The sequence below is a fragment of the Rana temporaria genome, chromosome 4 (assembly GCF_905171775.1).
Source record: "Rana temporaria chromosome 4, aRanTem1.1, whole genome shotgun sequence".
Taxonomy (NCBI): domain Eukaryota; kingdom Metazoa; phylum Chordata; class Amphibia; order Anura; family Ranidae; genus Rana; species Rana temporaria.
Window position 1 is genome coordinate 116411326 of NC_053492.1, and position 22160 is coordinate 116433485.

The following is a 22160-nucleotide window of genomic DNA, read 5'->3' on the forward strand; positions in this document are numbered from 1 at the left end:
CATATATATTTTTTGCATATATAATATATATTTAACACTCATGGCCAAGGTTTACTGTGATGTTGCTAGCAGATGGCAGTTGTGGCCATCATAAACAAGATTTTATATCATTACTACTTCCCAATAGGCCACTATAGGCATTGCTAGTTTGACGTAGTGGAATATGGTTTAATTTTTGTGCGTTATGCAATATTTTATGTTTTTTTTATGGTCATTGTCGTTAAATCCCATTGCATGTAAGCTTTCTACATTATGGGCCAAGACTGTCTATTCTGAGTCTCTACACGTGACATCACACATTTTGTTCCCCATTAATTCCTTATTTTATTTTATATATTTTTTATGTCCATCAGATTTTAAGATTAGAATTTTCTAGTAAACCGCCTATAAATCAGGCTGGATTTACTTCCAATTTTAATTTTATTTTTATATTTATTTAATTTTTTTTTTTTCATAATTTAATAAATTAATATAATAAAATATTTTTTATAATAATTTTTTTATATACATTTTTTTGTAACAATTTAAGAAATCGGCTTTTAAATATGGCTTAATTTCTAACGCAGTATTTGTGGCATCTCCCTTTGGACATGGTTCACCATTATTATTATTATTATTATTATTATTATACAGAATTTATATAGCGCCAACAGTTTACGCAGCACTTTACAATATAAAATCGAGACAATACAGTTACAATACAATAAAATACAAGAGGATTTAGAGGGCCCTGCTCAGAAGAGCTTACAATCTAATAGGGTGGGGCAGGTGGTACAAAAGGTTGTAACTGTGGGGAATGAGCTGATGGAAGTGGTAAAAGATTAGTTGAAGACGTGATAGGCTTCCCTGAAGAGGTGAGTTTTCAGGGATCGCCTGAAAATAGCAAGAGTAGGGGATAGCCGGACAGGTTGAGGTAGTGAGTTCCAGAGGATGGGAAAGGTGAGGATCTGGAGACGAGCATGGGAGGAAGAGACAAGAGAGCTTGACAGTAGGAGCTCTTGAGAAGAGCGGAGAGGACGGTCTGGGATATGTTTAGAGACAAGATTGGTGATGTAGCTTGGGGCAGAGTTGTGGATGGCTTTGTAGGTTGTGGTAAGTATTTTGAATTAAATTCGCTGGGTGATAGGAAGCCAGTGTAGGGATTGGAGGAGAGGTTTGGCAGATACCATGAGTTTCCAATAGAGGAGTATTAGACGCCACTAGTGCATTTAAAGGAATTCCCGCAGGGAGCTTTTCCCTCCCCTGTGTACAATCCAATGTATGTTTGGAGACAGTGGTTAGGGGTTGGCTTGGCCCATGGTGCTGGTGCGCCTGTGCATGTGTCCCCAGCTGGCAGCCCAGAACAAGGCTTGGTTGGCCGGGCTAGTGCGCACGCGCGCGGGGTGCGCGTGAATGCGCATGACTGTGCGCAATTTTACCGCAAGGCTTGGTGCGCATGTCAATGCACATGCGCGCACGCTGTGGATAGGAGATCCATTGTGGGGCTTGGCGCGCACTCGTGCGCCGCGTCCCAAGGCGGGGTCCAGCCATTAGTTGTATATTTAGGGTGTGACGTGATCCGCCGCCCGTTCCCCTGGAAGACGCAATTCTGTTACGAAACGACGTGGGGCGGAACGGCGCAGTAACGTCACTCCCCACTTCACCCAAACAGGAACGGGTTTACCTGCAGGAGACCGGCCGGCACTGCAGGTTTAAGGCTGTGTTTCTACTATCTTGATGTAAGTGTGTTTTTTTAACCCTTTTATAATTAATCCTTACGGTTTTACACTATGGGAGCCATTTTGTTTTTTTTCGTTATGATCGCTGAGATTGGAACCCACTGAAGTTACGAGTGTTTTGTCCCAGACTGCCATCTTTCGGAATCAGCTGGAAGTGATTTGGCTTATTATTTTCAGGCTGTCTTTGACCCTCTGTAAAGGGGGGTCAACTGGTTCCAGTAAGCAGGCATTTATTTTCGGTGGTGGATCACATCTCACAAGTCTTTCTGTGAAGCTAACACAGCACAGGAGCAAGACTGTTGTCACATGGGTGTCCTAATTTTGTGAATCAATCTGAGTTTTATTGAATTTTTACAAATAACCAAATATACATACATTAATGGTATAATCATACCATCAAAACATACAAATACATGATACAAACTATCATAACCGAAACACCAAACAAACAAACGGAAAAGAAGAAAAAAAAAAAAAAGGGGGAGGGGGATGATGACAAGAAAGAATTACGACATATAAACATCCCGCACTGGAACCCTGTTGAATCATATTTTAGGTTATATTCAGGTTCCATTGAACCCTCTAATTTCCTATTGATTAAATTTTGTATAATATTATTTTATTGTTTTATAATCATCTAACATTGATTTCCCCTATGTCCAACATATATACATATATAATAACTGTCTGCCTATACTAGTTGAATACATTATATATTCTTTCCGATCTTCACTGCATATCCTTTTTAAAGTAACAGAGAATAAACAAAGAAAAAAAAGAGAAAGGAAAAAAAAATTGAAAATTAGCGGTGAGATGGAGATGATACACGATTGCAAGGGAAAATAAAAAATAAATAAATAAATAAATAAATAAACAAACAATAATAATCCCTCCACCATGGCTACACAACGGTAAGGTTTCCTTTAACCCAGATAGGGAATAGGTGTCCTAATTTTGGAGTTAACTCATCATTTGTATACCAACGTTTGACACAAATCACGCCATTATTGGTTTTCTTTGGACTTATTAGGTTACAATTATCTTTTTTGTTTCATTAACACTACATGACCAGTTTATCAGACTATCATGTGTGTTCTTGTGGACTCATTTGTTTATTATATGTAATTGTTATATTAACACTATTTGGTTCACTTTATCGGATTATTATTTACATTTTGTGTTTTCACCAATTCAAATGTACTATTCGTGTATACACGCTATGCAGACCTATTCGAGTTAGCGCAAAAACCTCCTTTTTCAACCATTTTTATACACATTCCCCCCATTTTCAGGGGCTCAAATGTAATTAGACAAATGAATAGAATCATAAATAAAATGTAAATTTTTTATATTTTGTTGAGAATCCTTTACTGGCAATGACTGCCTCAAGTATGAAACCCTTGGACATTACCAAAGACTGGGTTTCCTCCTTTGTGATGCTTTTCCAGGCTCTAACTGCAGTGGTCTTCAGATGTTTGTTTATGGGTCTTTCTGCCTTTAGTTTTGCTTTGTTCAATTGGGTTGAGATCAGTTGATTGACTCAGCCATTGCAGAATATTCCACTTCTTTTCCTTCAAAATCTCCTGGGTTGCTTTTGCAGTGTGATTTGGCTCATTGTCCATCTGTACTGTGAAGCCCCATCCAATCAAGTTTGCTGCATTTGGCTGAATCTGGGCTGACTGTATATCTCTAAACACTGCAGAATTCATCCGGTTGCTTCTGTCACATCATCAATAATACCAATGACCCAGTGCCACTGGAAGCCATGCATGCCCATGCTATCACACTGCCTTCACTATGTTTTACAGATGACGTTGTGTGCTTTGGATCATGAGCTGTCCTACTCCACAGTTTTTTCTTCCCATCATTCTGGTACAGATTAATTTTAGTTTCATCCATCCAAAGAATGCTTTTCCGGAACTGGTCTGACTTTTTTAAATGTTTTTTGGCAAAGTCTATTCTGGCTTATGAATGGTTGCACCTTGTGGTGAACCTTCTGTATTTGCTCTTGTGAAGTCTTCTATTGATTGTAGACTTTGACAATGATGCACCCACCTCCTGGAGAGTGCCCTTAACTTGTCTGGATGTTGTGAATGGCTTTTTCTTTACCATAGAGAGGATCCTGTGATCATCCACCATTGTCTTCCGTGGACATCCAGGCCTTTTTATGTTGCTGAGCTTCTTTCCTCAGAATGTACCAAACTGTTGATTTGAAGCCTTACAATGGTCTGTTTCACTTGCATGAACAGCTTCTTTGAACGCATGATGTAGGTTCACAGCAATAAATTCCAAATGCAAATATCAAACTTAGAATCAACTACAGACCTTTTTCCTGATTAATTGATAAAGAAATAACAAAAGGAGTAGCCCTCACCTGGCCATGAAACCACAGCCCAGCCAGGGGTTCAGGTAGAAACAGCCAACTTAACAAAGCCCCTTGACTATTTTGAGCTGATTTTTCACCGAAGACCTCTATAATTTGATTGTGGACCAAAGTAATGTTTATGCCCTACAGTACATCATCGCCAACCCAAATTCACAGGCTTGCTAGGCCATTTGAGTGGAAACCTATCACGGTTTCCGAATTTAAAACATTTTTGGGCCTAACCCTTAAGCCATTACAAAAAAGAATAAATTGCCATCTTATTGGTCCACAGACCCGATTCATCACTATTTCCCGTTGTTCTCTGCTGCAATGGCGAGGAAAAGAGACGAGATAATAATGTGTTTTATGCATTTCAGTGACAATAACTTCTGTCATCCCCGGGGTGGGGTGGGCACCATACACCGATCACCTACGGCTAAAACAACACAGCTAATTAGGATTGAGCTTTATGTTCGGGTCGAACATGAGTTCGACTCGAACATTGGGTGTTCGCCGAAAAACAAACATTATGGGGTGTTCGTGGCAAATTTGAGTGCCTCGTAACGCCCCATAATGCACTGCAAGATCGCAGTGCATTGCTGTATGATGATTGGCCAAAGCATGCACCATGACCTGCATGCTTTGGCCAATCCCAGTGCCCTCAGCTAAGAGAGCCATAATTGTCAAGGGGAGGGTGCCTTTGGCCAATCATGGCTCAGGGGGACTAAGTCCACGCCCTGCACCATATAAGGCTGCCTGCACGTCAGCCTTGTGTAGTGTGTTGGCGTGGATGGAGAGAGCGAGTGTGATTTATATTGAGCAGGCAGGCAGGTTATTCAGTTAGCTCAGCTGCAGTGTATTTTATATATATATATATATATATATATATATATATATATATATATATATATATATATATATATACTCTGCATCCAGTGTAGCTATATCTGACTGCAGGCCATTCCTGGTGTGCTTTTTCTAATATATATATATATATATATATATATATACACACACACACACACAGTCAGTCTCATGATATACACAGCATCCAGTGTAGCCAAGCCTAGATCTGACTGCAGGCCATTCCTGGTGTACTTTTTCTAATATACTTCAGGCGCTGTACACAGTACCGTGCACCCATAGTGCAGTTGCTACTACTTTTCTGGTGGTGTACACAGTACACAATACAGTGAACCCATAGTTGTTATTACACTTCTGTTTGTGTACACAGTACCATGCACCCATAGTGCAGTTGCTACTACTTTTCTGGCGGTGTACACAGTACACAATACAGTGCACTCATAGTTGCTATTAGACTTCTGTTGGTGTACACAGTACCGTGTACCCATAGTACAGTTGCTACAACTTTTCTGGCGGTGTACACAGTACAGTACACTCATAGTTGCTATTAGACTTCTGGTGGTGTACACAGTACTGTGCACCTATAGTGAAGTTGCTACAACTTTTCTGGTGGTGTACACAGTACACAATACAGTGCACCCATAGTTGTTATTACACTTCTGTTGGTGTACAAAGTACTGTGCACCCATAGTGCAGTTACTAAAACTTTTCTGGTGGTGTACACAGTACACAATACAGTACACCCATAGTTGCTATTACACTTCTGGTGGTGTACACGGTACCGTGCACCCATAGTGCAGTTGCTACTACTTTTCTGGTGGTGTACACAGTACACAATACAGTGCACCCATAGTTGCTATTAGACTTCTGGTGGTGTACACAGCACCGTGCACCCATAGTGCAGTTGTTACTACTTTTCTGGTGGTGTACACAGTACACAATACAGTGTAGTGTGGTTTTGCTAACAGGCCACTAAAAGAGGGTAAGCAGGCTCTGTGTCTACAGTCAACAGTGCTGGTCATGACTCGTGAACACGGTTCATCCTCAGCACGTGGCCGTGGGGCCCGCTTATACTTTTTTTCTGCAGCTGGACGTGTTATTGAGCCACAACATGCAGAAGAGTTGGTGGAATGGATAACAAAGCCGTCCTCATCCTCCTCAACCTCTGTCAACCAGGCTCAGATTAGTTTGCCTGCCAATGCAGCTGCCAAAACGGTCTATTCCTTTGGCTCCATGTCAACAGTCACTCCTTCCCTAGCCCCACCATCATGCACAGAGGAGCCCCCCAAACTAATCAACCACAGTGTCAGGTACATGCTGCAGGAGAATGCACAGTGATTTGAGGGCTCCGATGATGGTATCCCAGGTTGAGGAATGGAGTAACCTGAGCCTAGAAAGAGGGGGTGCCCAAGAAGGACAAGAAAATGGCAGTCATGTTCCCCCAGCTGCAGCATACTGCCAAGTTTGCTCCAGTGACGAGGAGGGAGGGGATGATGAGGTCATTGACTCTACTTTGGTGCCTGATAGAAGAGAGGAGGAGGCGGCACATCTCCAACGAGGCAGAATGCCCTCCAGAGGGCAGCTTAAAGCGGTTGTATACCTCTTTTTCTTTTTACTTTTACTAAGGCCCCATACTCACGAGCAAACATGTCTGCTGAAACTGGCCCGCAGGCCAGTTTCAGCAGACATGTTTGGTCGTGTGTGGGCGCGAGCGGGCCGAATTCCAGCAAACATTTGCCTGCCGGGCCTTTTCCCAGCAGACAAATATTCCTGGACTTGTTTTAAAACAGTCCGCTGGAATTCTGCCCGCTCGGACATGTACGGTCGTCAGTACAGACCTACCGTACATGTCCAGGCGCCCGCCGTCCCTCGCATGCGTCGAATGACTTTGACGCATGCGTGGAAGCATTTTAAAGGCGGGCCGCCCACGTCGCCGCGTCATTGTCGCGGCGACACCGCGTCATCGACGCGGCGACACCGCGGACACGCCCCGCGTATTGTTTACGCGCGGACTTCTGTACGATGGTGTGTACAACCATCGTACAGAAGCCCTCTGGCAGACATGTATGGTGAAAACGGTCCGACGGACCGCTTTCACCATACATGTTTGTCCGTGTGTACCCGGCCTTATAGGTAATCTTATAATAAGGCTTACCTGTAGGTAAAAAGAATATCTCCTAAACCTGTACGGTTTAGGAGATATTCACCTTGCATGCAGCCACTGACTTTAGCGGCGCATGCGCTCCGTGTCTCTCAGCTGAAAGGTCCAGCAGGCGGGAGAAGCGATACTCGGAAGACACGCCGAGGGAAAATGTCCGCTCCCTCTGCGTGGACCGGGTGAGATACAGAGGCCTCGTTCCAAGGTAAGTATTTCATAATGAGCTAGTATCCGGTGCATACTAATTCATTATGCTTTTTGCCTTACAGTTTTAGAAAAAAAAAAAAATCATCGGTTTACTACAGCTTTAAGGGCAGCCACCCTATTGCATCACACCAGAGAGCTAAGCAGGTGCAGGGAGCTGCTGACTCCCCGCATATTTTAAAAAGTTCTTTGGTGTGAGCCTTTTTTGACACGTGTGCAGCAGATCGCACCGTTGCTGTTTGCAACCTATGTCTGAAGCGTATCAAGCGTGCTAAAACAGCAGCCGCTTGGGCACCACATGCTTGACCAGACATATGACGACCTCCCATGCAGTCCATTGGCAACAGCACTTAAAAGACCCACATCAAAGAACAAGGCGGACCTCTCCTTGCTCCTCATCAGCTGGTATCTCCAACCCCACTATACCTCCAGTCCTCTCAGAAACCTGCACAGAGAGGAATGAAGGTATAAAAATAGGTGTCCCAAGTACTTGTGGCCAATCTGCTAGCGGTACACCAACATTCGATTTTAGCAGGCAAATTTCCCTAACCCAGTTGCTAAACCGTCTAAAGAAATGCAGTCCCAGACATGCTCAGCGTCTTAATGCTAGCTTGGCCAAATTTCTAGCACTGCAACTGCTGCCTTTTCAGCTGGTAAACTCTGCCCCCTTTCGTGAATTTGTGGAATGTGCGGTATCTCAGTGGCAGGTTCCCAAACTCCATTTTTTTCACAGAAGGCCATTCCGGTTCTCTACCGGCATGTGGAAGGCAATGTCTCGGCCTTAAAAAGTGTGAAAGCTGCGCTGCTAGTATAATATATGTGTCTATATCAGTATCAACATATCTAAATGGCAACCACTAAATACCATATATATGCACATATAGACACAATCAATATTAAAGTGCTCAACGTGCAATTAGTACAAAAATGAAGACAAGTGCACAGAAGAAATAGTAGTCCATATAGCCGCAATCAGCTGTGACTTCTACAGATATTCTAAATTCTTCACAGAAGCACCCGTATTTGTGTTGAGAAAAGTCCAAGACAGTGGTGTCAAATAGCTGAATGAAAGCACCTCCACCTCAGGTAAATAATCTGCTTACCAGACAAACAGATCAAAATCGCATGTATCTCTATGCCAGATTAGTATCCACTGCTCCGCTGCTGGGTTCCTCCACACTAAGATGTGTGTTTGATGGTGTTTGGCCAGATCACACCACATGCGTTCAAAACCCGGGAGTGAAAACAAGAATGGCAAACATAGAGTAGCATTGCAAGACATACGTTTTATTAAAATATAACAAAGTTGCACTCACATTTCCAAAGTAGTAAAAGTAGCGTGTAATAAATGTTTAAGCCGGCCGACTTGAAAGTTCCGCTCGTCCTTCCGGATAGTCGCGGGTATACAGTGATGACGTCAGCACGCCGCTCCTCCCTACGCCGTTTCGTCAAATGATGACTTCCTCCAGGGGCACGTGTCTCGGCCTTGTTGGACAGGACTCATGGTCCAGCAGGCATGGACAGGGACGTTATCTTTCTTTCACGGTGCACTGGGTAACTCTGCTGGCAGCTGGGTAGGATGCAGGACAGGGTTTAGTATTGTTGGAGCTTGTTCTGTCACCACGCCTCCAAAATGCTAGTAGTGGTGATTCTGCCACAGTTCTCTCCTCCACCCCCTCCTTTTCTTCTTCCTCTATGGCCGCTTCCTCTGGAGATTTGTCCTCTGAAACAGTGGTGCTCTGTAGGCGTTCAAGGGGCTATGCAAGCACTCTGGAAAAAAGATGCAATTCGGTGCTTGAGTTGGTCTGCTTAGGGGACAGGAGCCACACTGGGGCAGAGATTCTGTCAGCTCTGCAGGGGCAGGCTCAGAGGTGGTTGACGCCACGCCAGCTTCAGCAGGGAATGGTTGTATGCGACAATGGCACCAACCTCCTCTCCACCCTCCGACAAGGACACTTGACCCATGTTCCCTGTTTGGCTCACCTCCTGAATTTGGTGGTGCAGCGGTTCTAGAGCAGGTACCCGGGCTTACAGGATCTCCTGAGGCAGGCCAGGAAAGTCTGTGGTCATTTCCGCCGGTCATATAATGCCAGTGCTCGGCTGCCTGACCTTCAAAGGGAATGCAACCTGCAAACTACAACCTACAAAACTACATCTTTAAGTGCAAATTTCATTATTTAGGCTACAAACAAGTACACTAGGAAAATAGCAAAGCGATTTAAGGTAGATAATAAGGTAAAAAAACATATTTCTGTTATTTTCTATATAATAAGGGTGGATTATTTAGTCCATCGGTTTTTGTCACCTATGTCCAACTAGAGAGATTTCCCCTTAACGTCTGTTCCATAACCACCACAGAAAGTGAGGGGAAATCAATAGTAGCTACTAGGATCAGTAGAATTTATGTCCCCAATTTTAAAGACCTCCTGCCGTCTAAAAGAAATGCAGTCCCAGCCATCCACATGCTCAGCGTCTTAATGCTAACTTGGCCAAATTGCTAGCACTGCAACTGCTGCCTTTTCAGCTGGTAAAATCTGCCCCCTCGTGAATTTGTGGAATGTGCGGTACCTCAGTGGCAGGTTCCCAAACTCAATTTTTTTTTTCACGGAAGGCCATTCCGGCTCTCTACCGGCATGTCTCGGCCTCGTTGGACAGGACTCATGGTCCAGCAGGCATGGACAGGGACGTTATCTTTCTTTCACGGTGCACTGGGTAACTCTGCTGGCAGCTGGGTAGGATGCAGGACAGGGTTCAGTATTGTTGGAGCTTGTTCTGTCACCACGCTTCCAAAATGCTCCAGAATTTATGTCCCCAATTTTAAAGACCTCCTGCCACAATCACACCCCAGTAACACCACTTACGCTTCATCACCCCCTGTCACCATCACCCCCCTGCCACCATCACCCCCCTGCCACCATCAGACATCACCCCCTGCCACCATCAGGCATCACCCCTTGCCACCATCATCACCCCCGCCACCAGCATGACCCCTACCACCATCATCACCCCCTGCCACCATCATTACCCCCTGCCACCATCATTGCCACCTGCCACCATCAGACATCATCCCCTGCCACCATCAGCACCCTTTGCCACTATCAGGCATCCCCCCTGCCACCATCAGACATCACCCCCTGCCACCATCAGACATCACCCCCTGCCACCTTCATCACCCCCTTCCACTATCAGGCATCACCCCCTGCCACCATCATCACCCCCTGCCACCAGCATGACCCCTAGCACCATCAGACATCCCCCTGCCACCATCATCAACCCCTGACAGTGCCACCATCATCACCCCCTGCCACCATCATCTTCCTCTGCCGCCATCATCACCCCCTGCCACCATCAGACATCACCTCCTGTCACCATCATCACCCCCTGCCACCATCATTATCCCCCTGCCACCATCAGACATCACCTCCTGCCACCATCATCACCCCCTGCCACTATCATGCATCACCTCCTACCACCATCATCACCCCCTTTCACCAGCATGACCCCTCCCACCATCATCACCCCCTGCCACCATCACCCCCCACCATCATCAACCCCTGCCACCATCATCACCCCCTGCCATCATCATCTTCCTCTGCCACCATCATCACCCCCTGCCACATCATCATCCCCCTGCCACCATCAGACATCACCTCCTGCCACCATCATCATCCCCCTGCCACCATCATCACCCCCTGCCACCATCATCATCCCCCTGCCACCATCAGACATCACCTCCTGCCACCATCATCACCCCCTGCCACTATCCGGCATCACCTCCTGCCACCATCATCACCCCCTTCCACCAGCATGACCCCTACCACCGACATCACCCCCTGCCACCATCATCACCCCCTGCCACTATCAGGCATCACCCCCTGCCACCATCATCAACCCCTGCCACAAGCATGACCCCTACCACCATCAGACAACCCCCTGCCACCATCATCCCCTGCCAGTGCCACCATCATCACCCCCTGCCACCATCATCACCTCCTGCCACCATCATCATTCTCTGCCAGTGCTACCATTATCATCACCCCCTGCCATCATCATCGCCTCCTGCCACCATCATCATCCCCTGCCACCATTATCATCCCCTGCCAGTGCCACCATCATCACCCCCTGACACAATCATAACCCCCTGTCACCATCCTCACCCCCCTGCCACCATCATAACCCCTGCCACCATCATCACCCCCTGCCACCAGAGTCCTGCAGCTGCCTGTCTCAGTTGCTCTCTCTGCCACTGACAGAGTGAGTGTCCCGAGTCCGACCGACAATCTTTTTGACTGCATTGTTGTTGTGGGCTGGCTTGGCCACTGCACCCACCACCAGGCTCAGTCAGATACAGCCAGGAAGGGGCCTGTCGCACCACTTCTGTCCAAGTTAGCGCATCTCCGACTCCCACATGCGTTACCCGCCAATGCCTGCTCTGTCCACTCCACCATGATGCTCCTCCGTCCCCCACTCGGCTCCTGCCTGACATATCATTGGTTGCGTGGCACAGTGGGTGGGGTGGGCAGAGGCAACAGGAAGACGTGGCTCAGGAGGATCGTATCTTCTCGGCAGATTCCGAAATCCTGCATACGCAGTCCTGACCCTAGCCGGTCGCCGCAATTTTTACTGGCACTTTTCTGCGGCTACGGGCTTTTATGGACAGGAGAAAAGTGCCCTGTTTTTACGGGCTGCCCGTAAATCTACGGCTTTTTTTTCGCCACGCCAGTGGCTACTGCATGCACTGTCTTGTCACTATTTGAGGAGGCCACGAGGATGGTGAGCAGTGACAGTGCATGCATCAGTGATACTGTCCCTCTTGTCTTCCTGTTGGAGCACACGCTTCGTGGAATAATGGACAGGGCACTTGGGGCAGAACAGCGGGAGGAAAAGGAGGACTTCCTTACCTCTCAAGGCCCCTCTTATCCAAATAGTATTCCTGCGGGCCCGTCGATCACACATGAAGAAGAGGAGCCATGGTAGCCAGTCCTGTGTCAGTCACTGCTAGCTAGTGGTGGAGTAGGACGCTTCCCGACGAGTCTGCTCTCACCCAGGGCCAGCCAGACAGGCAGCTAGGATAGCAATAGCAAGGACCCGCATTGGATCCCAGGACAACCGATCCTCCATCCCCCTCTGACCTCCCTCCTCTGCCTCCCATAGGCAGCTTCTCTGAAGGTAAGGCCTGCACTATCTGGCCTGGTCTGTCCTCCAACCCGGGGATCGGATGCGACCGTCGTTTTCAGGATAAGCTGCGGCTTGGATCCCGGGATTCGGACGACCAACACCCCCCCTCTGCACCCCCATCGCATCCCAAACACCCCACCGCCATCTCCCCACTTCCCCCCCCCCCCCCACGGCCATCCTCTACCATCTGGGGCCCGTGAAAGCCCCGCTCCTGGATCGCGGCTGCCGCTACTCGATCGCGGCTGCCGCATCCAGGAAAGTCCGCGGCTTCAGCCGTGGCCTAGCGGGACTTCCATGACTCTACCAGTTCACAGCATCCCTGCCGCACACAACACATCCAAAACCATGGACCGATCATCATGCCATAAAATTTAAAATCACCACCAACGCCAGCCCAAAAAAAACGACTAAACCGGTGACAACTCACTGGACTAGATCTCAAAAGAAGCTCCACTCGGAACTCTTCAAAACAACACTAGGGAACAAAATAAAAACAATCCAACAAAAACAAACAGCCAGAGAAACTCTTGACGCCATCAACAAGGCGCTACTACAGTCAGCTGACTTGGTGGCACCAAAACGCAAAACTTGCATCCGGAAAAACAACTCCAGCTTGTTTAATGACCAGCTGACGTTGTTAAAGCAAGAGCGTAGAAGAGCAGAAGCTGCCTGGAAAAGGAGCTCCTCTGAAAAAAAACACACCACACACAAGACAATAACAAAGAAATATCATAAAGAAATCTTTATGGCCAAAAAAAATCACTTCTCCAACATCATCGCAAATGCCCTAAACCGCCCCCGCAAACTCTTCAAGCTGGTTTCGCAGACTATGAACCCAGCTTGTTTAGAGGCCCCCAATTCTGATTCACAAGAATTTTGCAACGAATTATCGGATTATTTCATCAATAAAATTGGAAAAATCCAGGAAAGTATTCAGCAAAATGGAATCGTCACTAACCCTTCCCCAAATCCCAAACCAAATACCCACATAAACCCGCCGCAACCACCAAAATTCACTCTAAAACCCATTACCATCAATACCACTAAAAACATCATCGGGACTCTGCATGACAGCACAGCACCCAATGACATCATTCCCACTAAACTGCTGAAAGAAAGTGCCGATATACTGGCACCAGCTATGACGCAGCTCATAAACCAATCATTCAAGGAGGGCATGGTGCCCACCTTGCTGAAACAAGGTACAATAAAACCAACCCCCAAAAAAACACCCTTGACCCCAAAGACCCAAACAACCGGAGGCCCATAATAGGTCTAAATACCTTCTCCAAGGTAATGGAGAAAGAAGTTGTACAACAGCTGCAACTGCATTTAGACACCCATTAATTACACGACCCGTTTCAATCAGGCTTCCGTCCTGGTCACGGAACAGAAACGGCGCTGCTTAAAATATGGGATGACGCTTTAGAAGCCGCAGATGAAGGAGAATCTTGTCTCCTGATCCTGCTGGACCTAAGCGCGGCTTTTGACACTGTAGACCAGTGGTCCCCAACCTTTTTGGCACCGGGGACCGGCTGCATGGAAGAAAATTTTCCAAGGCCCGGTTGGGGGGAGGTTGGGGATGGCATGCGGGGGGTAAGCGATTTTTCGCGGGCAATTTGTCAGCGCATTATTTCTATTTATTACATTGTAGTAAAAAATAAAGTTAAACCCACCATAATGCAGAATCAGTGGGAGCTTTGAGTGTGTCACTTGCCATGCTGCCTGCCACCAGATGCGGATTGTCACTTGCCACGCTGCCTGCCACCAGATGTGGATTGTCACTTGCCATGCTGCCTGCCACCAGATGTGGATTGTCACTTGCCACGCTGCCTGCCACCAGATGCGGATTGTCACTTGCCATGCTGCCTGCCACCAGATGTGGATTGTCACTTGCCATGCTGCCTGCCACCAGATGTGGATTGTCACTTGCCACGCTGCCTGCCACCAGATGCGGATTGTCACTTGCCATGCTGCCTGCCACCAGATGTAGTAAGGCCCCAACAGATGAAGCTAGTGGCCCCACTAGGCCCTGCTCACACTCACCCTGTCACTGGTAGTGTTGTCATACTCTGGGCTCCCCCATTAACAGTACTGTCATCTGCCCCTATTTATATCATAACCCCACATTACAGTCCTCAGTCCCCCCCACACATTACAGTCCTCAGCCTTCCCCTCCCCCCACACATTACAGTCCTCAGCCTCCCCCCCCCCCCCACACATTACAGTCCTCAGCCTTCCCCCCCCCCCACACACATTACAGTCCTCAGCCTTCCCCCCCCCACACATTACAGTCCTCAGCCTTCCTCCCCCCCCACACATTACAGTCCTCAGCCTTCCCCCCCACACATTACAGTCCTCGGTTCCATCCCCCACACATTACAGTCCTCGGTTCCGTCCCCCACACATTACAGTCCTCGGTTCCGTCCCCCACACATTACAGTCCTCGGTTTCGTCCCCCACACATTACAGTCCTCGGTTCCGTCCTCCACACATTACAGTCCTCGGTTCCGTCCCCCACACATTACAGTCCTCGGTTCCGTCCCCCACACATTACAGTCCTCGGTTCCGTCCCCCACACATTACAGTCCTCGGTTCCGTCCCCCACACATTACAGTCCTCGGTTCCGTCCCCCACACATTACAGTCCTCGGTTCCATCCCCCACACATTACAGTCCTCGGTTCCGTCCCCCACACTTAGAGACAGATCGGAGGGAGGCACAGCATGAGGAGAAAAGTTGCAGGGAGGGAGGCGGGACAGTTCTGGATGGAGGGCCGAGGTAACAAACAGGTGATTGGCTGCTAGGATGAAGGACAGTCCTAGCAGCCAATCGCCTGTTTGATAACCTCAGGCAGCTCCGCCCTCCACCCAGAATTGTTCCGCCTCCCGCTGTCGGCTCTATGAGCGACGCAGGAGGAAGAAAAGTCTCCTTGCGGTCCGAATGGCAGAGTGCCGCGGTCCGCATGTGGGGCTCTCTCATGCCGCCTGCTCGCGGCCCGGCTGCAGAAGTGCCGCAGCTCGGTAGTGGGCCGCGGACCGGGGGTTGGGGAACACTGCTGTAGACCACGGACTACTACTAGCTAAGCTAGCTGAAGTGGCCGGAGTCACGGAAGGTGATTTACCCTGGTTCTCCTCCTTCTTGGAAAAGCGATCACAAACAGTGAAACTGGGATCTTTCACTTCTGAAAAACGTACGGTATCATGCGGAGTCCCTCAGGGATCTCCCTTGTCGCCCGTATTGTTCAATATCTATCTCCGCCCCCTCATCAGTAACCAGAAGTTACTTTACCACTCCTATGCAGACGACACTCAACTGTATTTCCGGATCTGCAACAAACAGGATCATTCTCTTGGACTAGAGAAATCCCTCTCTCTAATAGATAGCTGGATGACATCCAGTTATCTTAAACTCAACGGTTCAAAAACAGAACTTCTCCTGTTTCACGCAAACCGAAAAAATTAACCCTCGTCAACTTGGACCCCCGCCCATTCTAGGTAAAACCATCACCCCTAGCACCAAAGTCAAAAGTCTCGGAGTCATTTTTGACACCTACATGACAATGGATGCACAAATAGGGTCTGTAGTCAGCGGATCCCATCATCTGCTGCGCCTACTACGCTGTCTCACCCCCTTTATCCCGAAAGAGGACATTGCAGTCGTGGTGGGAACAATCATCAATTCCAGACTTGACTACGCAAATGCCCTCTATCTAGGACTCCCCAAATACCAAATCACTTGTCTGCAAGTCGTTCAAAATACGGCCGCTCGATTAGTGACTGGCAAAAAAACATAGGAATCAATCTCACCTTCGCTGAGATCCCTTCATTGGTTGCCAGAAAAAGACAGAATCACTTTCAAGGAAACGCCCCCCAATATCTATGCGAAAAAATAAAAGCCCATAACCCCAATTGCATTCTGCGATCCACAAATCAAAACCTACTCCAAATACCCAAAGCCAGATACAAGTCCAAAGGGATTTTTTTTTTCTGCAAAAAAAAAATAAAAAATTACCGAAAATGTCAATTTTTTTTTGTTTCTGTTATAAAACATTGTAAATAAGTAAGTTTTCTACTTCACTGATGGGCACTGGTGGTACTGCACTGACGGGCACTGATGGGCACAGATGAGGTGGCACTAATGTGGTGGCATTGATGGGCACTAATATGCAGGACTGATGGGCTCTGATAGGCGGCACGGATGGGCATGGATAGGCGGCACAGATAGGCGGCACGGATAGGCGGCATGGATGGGCACTGATAGGCAGCATGGATGGGCACTGATAGGCGGCACGGATGGGCATAGATGGGCACTGATAGGTGGCACTATCGTATGTGTTGTACTAATGGATGCCAATCAGTGCCAAACAATGCCTGCCAATCAGTGATGCCCCATTGTGGGCACTGATTGGCATCCATTGCGGGCACTGATTGGCATCCATTTTTGTGTCATTGTCATCCCTGGTGGTCTAGGGTGGCATACCTGTGTTTTTTTTTTTTTGCATTTCTGGTGGTCCAGTGGGCATCCCTGGTGGTCCAGTGGGCATCCCCGGGGGGGGGGGGCTGTGCTGATAATCGATCAGCACAAACCCCCCCTGTCACAGGAGCAGCCGATTGGCTCTCCTCTACTCGCGTCTGACAGACGCGAGTGAGGAAAAGCCGATTACCGGCTTTTCCTGTTTACATCGTGATCAGCCGTGATTGGACACGGCTGATCACATGGTAAAGAGTCTCCATGAGAGACTCTTTACCTAGATCTGTGTTGCGGGGTGTCAGACTGACACCCTGCAACAACGATCGCCGCGATGCGTGCCCCCGGGGACGCGCAGTGGCTCAAAATCCTGAGGACGTCATATCACTGCTCCCAAAAAAACTGTAGTCTTTAAAACTTTTTTTGCATTGATACATGTCCCCTGGGGCAGGACCCAGGTCCCCAAACACTTTTTATGACAATAACTTTCATATTAACCTTTAAAAAGAGCACTTTTGATTTTCATGTTTGTGTCCCATAGACTTTAACGGTGTTCTCGTGTTCGAACACATTTTTTGCTTGTTCGCATGTTCTGGTGCGAACCGAACAGGGGGGTGTTCGGCCCATCCCTACAGACCAGATACAAGAGCTCAGCGGGAGACATGTCATACCAGACAATGCTTTAGCCATGTCCCCAAAGAAATTTTTAATAACAGAAAGCTTTAAAACTATAGCTATAGTCAGTTGTGCATAATACATTTTTTATTGTTGGTAAACGAATGCAGCAGTTCATGAATAAGTCCAAAATAACTTTCTAGTCAAAATGAAATCTGCTTATACCATATGAATAACCCTTCAGAAATAAGCAGTAAAGCTTGTTTTTTAGTGACTAGGTCATACTTTTCCTTCACAATTGGCCTGTGTCACCAAACATGGAAAGTGGAAAGTAGGAGCGCTTCTACTAGAAGAGTCCTCCAGGTATACATTCAGGCCTCATGCCCACTGGACATTCTAAAAAGCGTTATAAAAATGGCAGTGGCTTTGTAGTGCGTTTTTCAGCATTTTTCTATTGTTTTTTTTAGATAGAAACCACCTCTCTGCTATTAGTAAGGGACAACAACATTAAAAAACACAGGTGAGACATGTGTTTGAGTGCCTATTGACATTAGAGCATTTTTACAGCTGAAAAACTCCTCTCAGAACCCAATAGGTTTGGGGTTTTTTTACAGCCAAAAAATGACCCAGACAAAAACAGTTGATAACAGCCTATGTGTGCATGGACACATAGGATAACATGCTGGAGAGTAAAAAAATGCCTGAAGCCAAAAACAGCAGCTGTAATAACGTCCAAAAACGTCCAGTGTGCATGAGGCCTCAAGATAATCCAATTGCTGACATACTGCACTTAGAAGCGCCTTTCTCTGCATATCTGTGTAACCAAACAGACCACTAAACAAGGTATAGAGATGAGAGATAATAAAATATGTTAATAAATACCTCAAGCATAGCAGCTACAGTCGACAAGTGGGTGGACTCACGGACATCACAGCTGTCAAGATTTCCATACATTGCACCTAAAAGTCACAACAGATCTATATTCAGTAAAACTAAGAACCGAGGCAAAGCATAATACAAATAATCACAGAAATTTTAAATTGAACTAAAAACTGAATAACAATGTAATTTATGAATCAGAAAAATAAATTATATATCAATGTTTGCCATAACTGAAAGGTACGATACTTAAAGGTGTTGTAAAGGCAGAAGGTTTTTTATCTTAATGTATTCTATGCATTAAGATAAAAAAAACTTCTGTGTGTAGCAGCCCCCCCACCACCCCCATGAGCTCCTTCTTTCTCCGGTGATGTCCATGATCCCCTCAGCCATCCAGGACACTCCTCCTAAAATGCTGTGACAGAGCAGCGGCGCCATTGGCTCCCACAGCTGTCAATCAAAGTCAGTCAGCCAATCAGGGGAGATAGGGGTGGGGCCAGGCCGGGGCTTTGTATCTGAATGGATAAATGGAGCTCTGACTTGGCTTGGGTGCCCCCATAGCAAGCTGCTGGCTGAGGGGCACTCAAAAGGAGGGGGGCTAGGAGCAGTAAAGAGGGACCCGAGAAGAGGAGGATCAGGGCTGCTCTCTGCAAAACCAACTGCATAGAGCAGGTAAGTATAACATGTTTGTTATTTTAAAAAAAAAAGAGCATTTACAATCACAAGCTTGTAAGGGAACAGTCTTTTAAGCTCTTTAGAAAAAAGCTATAAATTGTCAATTGTCTATAAGAAAGCTAGGGTTTTACTGCCTTCAGGAAAAGCACTGGAAAAAAACTGGAGGCCACCCTTCTTGGGGCTATAACCCCTCACATGACCAGTTTCATCATTACATAATCTCTCTGCTGCCTGCATTCACTCTGAGACACAAAAAGTAATAATCTGCACCTTGTAGCAGGCAAGCAAAGAAAGAACAGACTTAGGCTCGATTCACACCTATGCATGTTGCTTTTGAGCGTTTTTGCAATGCTTTTTGCGGTGCTTGCTGCATTTTTTGGCGTGCATTTTTACTGCGATGTGCGTTTTGCGTTTTTTTTTTTTTTTTTACCAGTAATTTTTATTTTTTTACATTTCCTTTAACAACCAGCTATAAACAGGTTAAAAAAAACGCAAATTGCGGCACTTGCGTTTTTGATGCAGGTCCATTGAATTATATTGCATGCAAAACGCTGCTTTTTGCAGGAAAAAAAGTCCCTGACCCTTTCCAAAAACGCAGAGGCACAAAAAAGCATTGATGTGAACATGTTCCATAGGAGACCATGTTAAAAAATTTCCCTGCATTTCTGCAAAATGCATCAAAAAAAGCATTAGTGTGAATGGAGCCTTAATGCTCAAGGCACGTTGTGACCCCTCTGGATTTTTAAAAGGCAGACCAGGTATTAGGTAAAAAATGTATTTATTAGAAACATACAATAAAATTGCAATAGCATAAAGAGTATAATTGGCATATAAACTCAGTACAATACATAGGTATAAAACTTAGCTGTCCTAGATGCATGAATGGGCTAGCAAGAATACATGCTGTGAAATGAAGCCTAACATGTTTCGGACCATGTTGTCCTTCCTCAGAGGCTTATTGTCATTTGAAGCAATCTTAAATGTTCTAATATATATATATATATATATATATATATATATATATATATATATATATAAACACAGTAACACATTAGTCTGAATTTTGTAATAAATTACAAAATAATCCAGTGTTAGATTCTCATCATGATCAAACTTTTTGCATCAGGCTGCATAACCGTAAACATGAGATGGTTCGGTAGCATTAGAGAGTGAATGAGCTAATCGTGCGAGTATGCTCTCTAATGCTATTGAACCGTCTCATGTGTTATAAGGTATACATTTTTACCTTATACCTGGTCTGCCTTTTAAAAATCCAGAGGGGTCACACCGTGCCTTGAGAATTAGGTCTCTTCTCTCTTTGTTTGCCTCTTGGATTAGTCAGACCAGGGCTTTACACACACTGCCAATCCCTAACTTATCAATTGTAGCAGGCAAGTGACAATCCGCACCTTGTAGCAGGTAAGTGACACAGCAAGTGACAATCTACACCTTGTAGTAGGCAAGTGACAATCTGCAATGTGTGGCAGGTGGCGTGACAATCTGCAATGTGTGGCAGGTGACGTGGCAAGTAACAATCCGCAGTGTGTGGCATGTAACATGGTCAAGTGACAATCCGCAACGTATGGCAGGTGACATGGCAAGTGACAATCTGCAAGATGTGGCAGATGACGTGGCAAGTGACAATCCCCAACTTCTGGCAGTTGACGTGGCAAGTGACAATCAGCATCTGGTGACAGGATACGTGGCAAGTGACAATCTGCAACTTGTGGCAGGTGACGTGGCAAGTGACAATCAGCATCTGGTGGCAGGAGACGTGGCAAGTGATAATCTGCATCTGGTGGCAGGCAAGTGACTTGTGGCAGGTGACGTGACAATTGACAATCCGCAACTTGTGACAGGTGACGTGGCAAGAGACAATCAGCATCTGGTGGCATGAGATGTAACAAGTGACAATACCCTTCTGGTGGCAGACAAGTGACAATCCGCATTTGGTCGACGTGGCAATCTGCATATCTAAAGGCAAGTGACAATCCGCATCTAAAGGCAGGTGACATGGCAAGTGACACGCTGCATCTGGTAGCAAGTGACACACTCGGGGCTTCCATTGATTCTGCAATATGGCGAGTTGAACTATTTTATATAACAATGTAATAATATAAATAATGCGCTTCAACCATCCTAACAACATATCACCCATGGTGCCGTGATGATTGAAGCACCAACACCAGCCTTTGCCCAGATAAATTGCCTGCAAAAAAAAATATTTTCTGGCAGTGCTCCTCCAGAGACTAGATTCTGGATCTGCCCCTGTTTCTGGATGCCTGTGTTGATGTTTCTGGCGGCTGGGCAATGTATGCCCAAACTGCTGTTTGACATTTCCAACACTTCTCCTTCCCTGGTGGATTTTCTCATGATGTAGCACTGATTCGTTTTTGCATGTGCACACCCAAACTCTCTGTCTTTCCACACATTTTCTCCCCTCAGGAGTAGCCCCAGTCATAAGGAATGACACTGGAAGCTCTTGGTGGTGGCAGATAAGCTTTGTGGTGCTGCTGCTTTTGCAAGACTTCATTCTCAGCCAACAGCTTGCATATGGCTGGACATGGAGTTGGACAGGCCCTATAGCTTTCTATGAGGCTCTAGTGCGCAGGTGCGGCCAGCAGGCTTGTGAAGGTTGTGGTTGTCAGATTGAAGTAAGGAGGTAGGTATTAATCTCTTGGGGGCATTTGTTGAGCCATTTTAAAGGGGCAAGTAGGATACTAGCACTTTCCCTGAATATGCCCTTGCCTTCTAAATTTAGTGTTGTCGGTGCTGCAAAAAACCTCCATTCGAACATATTCGGGACTTCTTTGCATTTCTATCCCATACGGTAGCCTTTTCTGTAGACAACACTCTGTCCAGAATGGTTTCTGCATGTTGTGCTTTGATCTTACATAAAGACAAGGTTGTTTGTAACCCCGGACCTACTTTTTTACCTACGTTTAACCCTAATGAGGATTTTTTGTTCCCTTCCCTGTGTCCACCTTAAGGAGATCTCGCTCCATTCCCTGTGGTGATGGCCTTTAGAGTTTACC

At 46.5% G+C, this 22160-nt stretch overlaps 1 protein-coding gene across 1 annotated transcript in view; it reads right to left on the reverse strand.

Annotated features, from left to right (window-relative positions):
- Positions 1 to 22160, reverse strand: part of MYO7B (myosin VIIB) — a 349736-nt gene that overhangs the window by 260868 nt on the left and 66708 nt on the right. Inside the window, exon 10 of the mRNA XM_040348869.1 lies at positions 18454 to 18530. Coding sequence (XP_040204803.1) covers positions 18454 to 18530 — 77 coding nt within the window. The remainder of the gene's footprint in view (positions 1 to 18453; positions 18531 to 22160) is intronic.